A 7391-nucleotide genomic window follows, 5' to 3' on the forward strand; every position below is an offset into this window, starting at 1 on the left:
GAAATAGCGAAAAGTCACCACCAAACGAAGAGAAATAGTAGTAGGCCGGGGGGGCGTGGTTAATTTCAGAATATAAAATCGTGGACTTGGTCCGCTTTATTGGAGTTCAATATAGGAATTAATTTACAAGTTGGAGTGAGAGATCCGAACCGCCGATCGCCCAGAGTCGAAAGCCTCCGCTAGAAGAGCGAGAGAGCAAGCTGCGCAAAAGCGCAAGCTGAGAGCGAGAGTGCGCTGAGGAGCTTTGCAGAAGCGGGAGCGCTTCGGAGTCGGGCGAGGGGGAAACGAAAGCTCCTGACCTGAACATTCCGCCCCCCTTGCAATCACTATGGGTTGCAATAAAGTCTGCTCCTCATTACGGCGTGTGACAGGCCCCGGACAGGACCCATCCAACTGTCGGATCGGAGTGCGGACGCGCACGTGAGGCTCCACTTTGAAAACGAGGTCGAGCCGGACATGGGCGTTCGTTTTCGAGCCGACGGTGGCTGAACAGATCTGTTCAGCACCCACAGCTGTCGTCGCAAGTCGCAAAGAAGTTGCCAGCGACGCGTCAATGCAGCTGGGTCGATGAGCGCTGCTGTGTCGGACACTCGCGTCCCGGTGTCAATCCGCACCAGAGCGGTCGGGAGGAGGTTCACGCGGTATCGCTGAAGCAACGTGGCCAGTGAAGGCCCTGTCGGAACTCCCTGCGGGGCGAATGACGCGGTTCGTGGAGAGGCCGACGAATGCCGTGGAGAGGCCGAAGAATGCCGAGGAGAGGCCGACGAAAACTGAAGAGAGGCCGAAGAGCGCCGAGGAGAGGTCGAAGCGTGGTAAAGAGAGGTCGAAGCGTGGTGAAGAGAGGTCGAAGCGTGGTGAAGAGAAGCTGGAGCGCGACGAGAGGGCGGCGTCAACTGACGCGAACGTCGTAAATACAGCGGCTGCTCCTGCATATGCAGCAGTGTGTGGTGCTCTCCGTTGCAGATCTTGCACCTATCGCCACGGCGGCACGCTCCATCCGAATGCTCGTGAGCCAAGCAGTTGGCGCAATAGCGATTCGCGAGGACCGCGCGGAGCCTCTTTTCGATGCTCAGCCGCAAGACTCTGCGGCACTTCCGTAGAGGGTGGACTCCGTGGCAGACTCGGCAACGGTAGGAATTTATACCTCGTGTACGTCTGCTCTCCATTTCGACGGCGCTACGTAGACGTGGGAACATTGTTTATAATCTGGAGTAGGATACAAAAAAAACGAATTAGTATGGAGTCGAAAATATGACTTAGAACTAGCGACAGCAGCAAACTACGGAGTGAGGATACGGCTAGTTATTGAGATTCTTCGGAGGCCGTCACCCGACCACACGCCCTGATGAGGCCGTGAGGATCAAGGAAGGGATTCATGTTCTTAATAGAACTGGATGCTGGAATTGGCCGCTTTTGGCTCAGGCAGGCATATTCAAGCGCAAAGTATCTGTGCTGTGTTATGAAAATTAGGAGTCGCTCAGCTCAGAAATCTCTGTATTGGATAGCTGCAGCTCGCCTGGAGTAGGTCGTTTTTGCGAGCGCTGGATGAAGCGCTGAACATAGGCGAAAACTCGAAGTGCCTTATCGAGCTTGGAGAACCGCTCAAGCATGTCCTGCTCTGGGCATGCTAAATGGCAACGTATGGGTCGCTTCTCGATGTCGATGTCGGAAACAGATTCATAAGGTGCAGGCCAGGAGTCTTGTGGCTGAGTTAGCCATAAAGGCCCATGCCACCATAGCTCACTGGTAGCTAACTCTTCAGCCGCTACTCCACGACTGGCTAGATCTGCTGGGTTGTGCTCGGAACGCACGTGAGACCACTGGCTGGCATCAGTACTTTGAGCGATTTTTGTGACTCTATTTGCGACGAAGGTCGTCCACTGACACGGTGGCTTGTTCAACCATGCCAGCACAATAGTGGAATCAGTCCATAGAAAAGATTTTATACGACCGAAAGGAATCTGAGGCAGAATTGCAGTCCACAAGTCTGCCAGAAGGACGGCTCCACACAGTTCTAGACGCGGGAGCGAGACGGTTTTTACCGGAGCGACTTTGGTCTTTGACGTTAGAAGATTTGATTAAATGATTCCATCACGCTGGATGCGCACGTAAATCGCTGCGCCATAAGCCTTTTGGGAGGCATCGCAGAAACCATGGATTTGGACTTGTACATCTGGTTGAAAATGTACCCAACGCGGGATGCGAACTTGGTGGAGGAAACTGTAGCTCCGAAGGATATCATGCCAGCGATGTAGTAGTTCTGCAGGAAGAAACTCATCCCATTCGACGCTGGCTAACCAGATATCCTGCATCAGGATTTTGGCCTGAACCACAAATGGGGAGAGCCACCCAGCTGGGTCGAACAATTTCGCGATTTGGGATAAGACGTCGCGTTTCGAATAGTTTGCCTGAATGGTGACCTCTGTTGGGACAAAATAGAACTCATCCGTCGTAGCGTTCCACCGTACTCCCAATGTCTTGGTGGTGCTGACCTCTTCGAGATCAAGAAAATCAGTCGAAAGTAGATGCTCTTTAGGAAGTGCTTTAAGGAGTGCACGTTCATTCGATGTCCACTTGCGGAGAGGGAATCCAGCTGAGTCCAGAGCTGCTTGCAGCTCCCGAATGGCTAAAATAGCTTCAGCCTCTGTATGGGCTCCTGCTAGCACATCGTCGACATACATATAATTTGAAATTATATGCGACGCCCGTGGATATTGGGCGTTGACATCGTCGGACAATTGTTGCAGTGTTCGTAGGGCCAGGAAAGGGGCACAATTCACTCCAAACGTGACCGTCTGAAGCTCGAAGTCGGATATATCCCCTTGGCCATTTCGAAAGAGAATCCTCTGAAACGGAGTGTGCTCTTGGTTTAGGAGAATTTGCCGATACATCTTGGTGATGTCGGCATTGAAAACAAATTTAAACGTCCGCCACTTCAGGATTTGAAGAGTGAGATCGGACTGCAGTACTGGCCCTGGATACAGAATGTCATTAAGGCTGTTCCCATTGGAAGAAGGACTGGATGCGTTGAAAACTACGCGGACTTTCGTGGTCGCACTTTCGGGCTTAAATACTGCATAATGGGGGAGATAGAAATTTATCTTGTCATGTGGCCAAGATCGATTTATTCTTGGATCACTGAGTCATAAGTGTCTTTGAGAGCGGGTTCCTTCTTCAAGCGAGTCTCATTCCTCAGAAATTGTGCGAGTGCGGAACTCCTGGAATGCCCCAAGTCAATGTGCTCTGAATCTTTGAAGGGCAGGGATACTATATATTTCCCGTCGCAGGATCTGGTAGTTGTTCGGACGAAAAAGTCTTCACACAACTTGTCCGTCTCCTTTACCAGTCTACATGGAAGGTCCTCCACCTCCCAAAATTTTGTGAGAAGTGTTTCCATGGTTGCTTCGGACTTTATGGATATTTGTGTGGTAAAAGACGAAACCCTACTAGTGGTTGAAGACAATGGGCCGGTCAAAATCCACCCGAAAATGGTCTCTTGCGCTAATAAGGACCCACATACGTTTGGCCTCCAGCCCGATAGCAGGACAGACGGAAGAATATCCGCACCTAGAAGCAGGTCTATCTGAGACGGCTGGAAAAACGACGGATCTGCCAATGGCATATTTGGCAGCCTATCAAGAATGTTTCGATCAATTGTGCTTGTCGGAAGATTGCCGGCCAGGTTCGGCAGCACAAACGCCGTCGTGTCGATCTTGAGCATAGGTTTGGCCGGAGTGCCCATCTGGAAATGACACATTTTTTGTGAGACACCGGAATTGGCTTGGTTGAGCCCTGTGACTCTTGTTGTTACGGCTTGAAATGGAAGTTTAATCCGGTTGGCAAGCCTCTCAGAAATGAAAGTGCCTTCGGAGCCTGAAAATATCAGGGCACGTGCTGGAAAATTCTCTCCTCGGTGTCACACATGAACTATGGCCGTACCTAGAAGTACTCCTTGTTGGTTGGAGGCGAAATGAACTGACGTGTTTGAGATTGGCTGCTCTGGAGGGTGAGCCGGCGCTGTGCCAACAGCGTTAGACGGAGTATCTTTGTGCAAGAGCGTATTATGCCGTCCCCTGCATGTGAAGCAACTATGCCTGCTCGGGCATTCACGAAGATTATGTTCCCTTGCAAAGCAATTAAGGCACAGTCTCTTTTGTTTAATATATGATGCTCTTTGTGGTTGAGTCATCTGCAAAAAACGAGGACAAAGCCGAACTGGATGAGGCTCTCTGGAGCAGAGATCACAAAATAGTGCGCGTGGCCCGACTTGCGTCTCGAAGGTATTTACCCTCCTTGGTTGTGCACTTCTGGGCTCCCTTGAATGCTGTGTGCTGGAAGAATTGGGTCGGACATCCTCAATTGCTTCTAACGTCCGATATCTCTCCTCGAGAAAGGAATTCATTTCTTCCCAGGCTGGGATCGCGGACTTATTGGTCAAGGACTGCTCCCATAACGAGAGAGTGACCTTCGGCAACTTGGAGGAGATTAGAAAAATTAGAAGGCAGTCCCAATTTTCCGTGGAAATTTGTGAATGCTCGAGGGCTATCAAGCACCCTTGGATTGTGCTCTGCAGATCTTTCAAGGCCGTGCCTGATTCACTGCCTAGGGTCGGACGACTAAACAGAATTTTTAGTTGGCTGTTTACCAACAATCGCTTATTTTCAAAGCGATCCTGAAGCGCTGACCACGCGGATTGGAAACCATCATTAGTCAGCGGAGACTTGGCCACAATGGCGTGAGCTTCTCCGCTAGTTTTAGCGTTTAAGTGGAAAAGCTTTTCCACTGGAGTTAACCTGGAATTGTTTACATAAATGGCCGTAAACAGGTCACGAAAGGTGGGCCAGCGCAGATAATCTCCGTCAAAGATCTCTGTATCGCATGGTGGAAGACTGCAACCCCTTGAGAATGTCTCTGTCGGCGGAGCTGTTCTTGGCGGTGAAGTGGGGGCGGACATACGGTCGATGTCTTCATTTAGCTTCGCAGCACATCTTTCGAACACCGCATAGCAGTGCTCATATTTGTTTTGCAGTAACGGAAGATTTCCGCTACCTCCTTCGCGAAGAGCTGCTTTGGAAGCGGTTTCATACTCCCGTTCAACCTTTTCCCATAAGGATTGTATCTGATCCAGACGGACCTTTAAGGTAAACAAGCTAGGCTCGGAAGAGGATGCCGTAAATATCTGGCTTTCAAATTTGATAAGACGGTCGCTAGTCGCTATGAACTCAAGCAAAATACCGTCTAAAGTGCTCTTGGCTTTGGATCTCAAATTACTTGCCGGTCCCGCGCCCGTGTTTCTCGGACTCGGTTCCCGCCTTTGACTTCCATCTATTGGAGGCGCTAACTGCGCTGCCTCCTTCTTCTGACTCGCGTCTTGCGGAATTGGTTCTTGTCCTTCCGACATTTTTTTTGGATTGGATTGGCAAGAATATGCCGTAGAATTCGAATGTTAGACTTAGTTGTGGTCAATACCGTCAACTAAAAACGCCGAAGTAGAAATGTGAGACGGTAAAAACGAAGCGAATATGGTTGGCAAGAATATGCCGCAGAACTAGGATGGTAGATGGTAGATGGCGGAATTAATCAATCTCAGAATTAACCAATAAAATTCGAATCGTAGAATTATTTGCTCCCAATACCGTTAACTAAATCGAAGGAGTAGAAATGTGAGACGGTCAAAACGAAACGAATATGGATGGCAAGAATATGCCGTAGGACTCGGATGGTAGATGGTGGATGGTGGAATTAACCAATCTCAGAATTGCAAGTAAATAAACTGGAAAAAATTTACTTGACGTAGAAGCGATGATAACCGAAAATAGGTGTAGCGGCCTCACTATCAGTTGGAGCAAATGCGACGAGAATGGAAAATTTATTTGTAGTGGAGCCAATATTAATTGGAGCAAATGCGACGAGAATGGAAAATTTATTTGTAGTGGAGCCAATATTAATTGGAGCAAATGCGACGAGAATCGAAATTTATTTGTATTTATAAATAATTGCGGAATGGAACTGCCGAGTTGTTTATTATTTTCGTATTTAATAATAACCCAATAAATGCAAAGAAAATATATATGGAGTACCCTTGACAATTGCGGATATTTATCGCGTGCAAAACTTTAAATATTATTAAATGAGCAATTAATTGATTAATTATTAATTAATAAAATATTAATTATAAGGAAAAAATAATTCGATCGGAATGGTGGGATTGGAACACCTGACACCTTTTTTTCTCAACTCAATGTTCGTTGTAAAGAATGTAAAGCTCTTGGTTATGTATGTATGTATGTATATAGATGTCGCGTCGGCAGCGGAACAATATAAGGCGCACCAATAAAATGCAGAAAAAAGACGGACACTGGCTTACAAATTTTGTTTTAATATTTTATTCTTTATTTATTATGTTTGTATTTTCTTGGTTTTAAAATGTTGTATGTAACTGTATGTGGAATGTATGTACATATGTGTATGGGGATGAAAATATAATGTGTAATATATATATATATTATATGGAGAAAATATAATCTGGATTTATAATATAATAATATGTATGTATATATATGGATGATAGCGGACTGTATTTTGATTATTAGTAATTTTTTATTATGGAATTTTATTTTCTATCGTGCTTAATAAAGTAAGCCGATATGAATGGACATATGTATGTAATTTTTATTCTTGTGTCGGAACCGTTTTGTACATTGATGTACGGATAAATGCCAATATGTATGGAGGAAAGCGGATGAAAAAGAATATGGCGACGTGTAAAACGGAGACGGATTGAAAAATTTGCCAATTTTATGAAATGGAAAATAGGAAATGGAAAATTCCTCAACTGCCGGTGTCAGGAAAACTCGCTCTTGGAGTTGACACGGAAAATTAATCTTGCAGCAGAGTGACCGAAATTAATTGTTCGGACTACTGCTGAAGACCGGCAGTGAGGGGGCGACGGAATAATTCGTACTTATCTTGGAAAATATGAAACGCCGAGAACTGCTGGTGAAGCGGAGTTGGAAAAATCCAGAATCCAAAAATCCAAAATCCAATAAAATCCGGAAATCCAAAAAATCCACAAATCCGGCTCGAAGGACCAAATGTTCGGCTGGGGGGGGGGGGAATTCTTCCTTCAATATTTCCAGATGAGCACAAATTATTATAAAACAACACTCCCGCGCCGCAGTCACCGAAAACACCGTAGAAATAGCGAAAAGTCACCACCAAACGAAGAGAAATAGTAGGAGGCCGGGGGGGCGTGGTTAATTTCAGAATATAAAATCGTGGACTTGGTCCGCTTTATTGGAGTTCAATATAGGAATTAATTTACAAGTTGGAGTTAGAGATCCGAACCGCCGATCGCCCAGAGTCGAAAGCCTCCGCTAGAAGAGCGAGAG

General features: G+C 46.8%; 1 protein-coding gene across 1 annotated transcript; it reads right to left on the reverse strand.

The window, feature by feature from the left end:
• Positions 1–1466: 1466 nt before the first annotated feature.
• LOC138929208 (uncharacterized) lies at positions 1467–5401 on the reverse strand. Its single transcript, XM_070288521.1, has 4 exons — positions 4289–5401; positions 3517–3742; positions 2096–3073; positions 1467–2014 (listed from the first exon to the last, which is right to left on the reverse strand). The coding sequence occupies exons 1-4, from the start codon at positions 5399–5401 to the stop codon at positions 1467–1469; spliced, it is 2865 nt and encodes a 954-aa protein (XP_070144622.1).
• Positions 5402–7391: the final 1990 nt, after the last annotated feature.

Source organism: Drosophila kikkawai, chromosome X (genome assembly GCF_030179895.1).
Source record: "Drosophila kikkawai strain 14028-0561.14 chromosome X, DkikHiC1v2, whole genome shotgun sequence".
Classification (NCBI taxonomy): Eukaryota; Metazoa; Arthropoda; class Insecta; order Diptera; family Drosophilidae; genus Drosophila; species Drosophila kikkawai.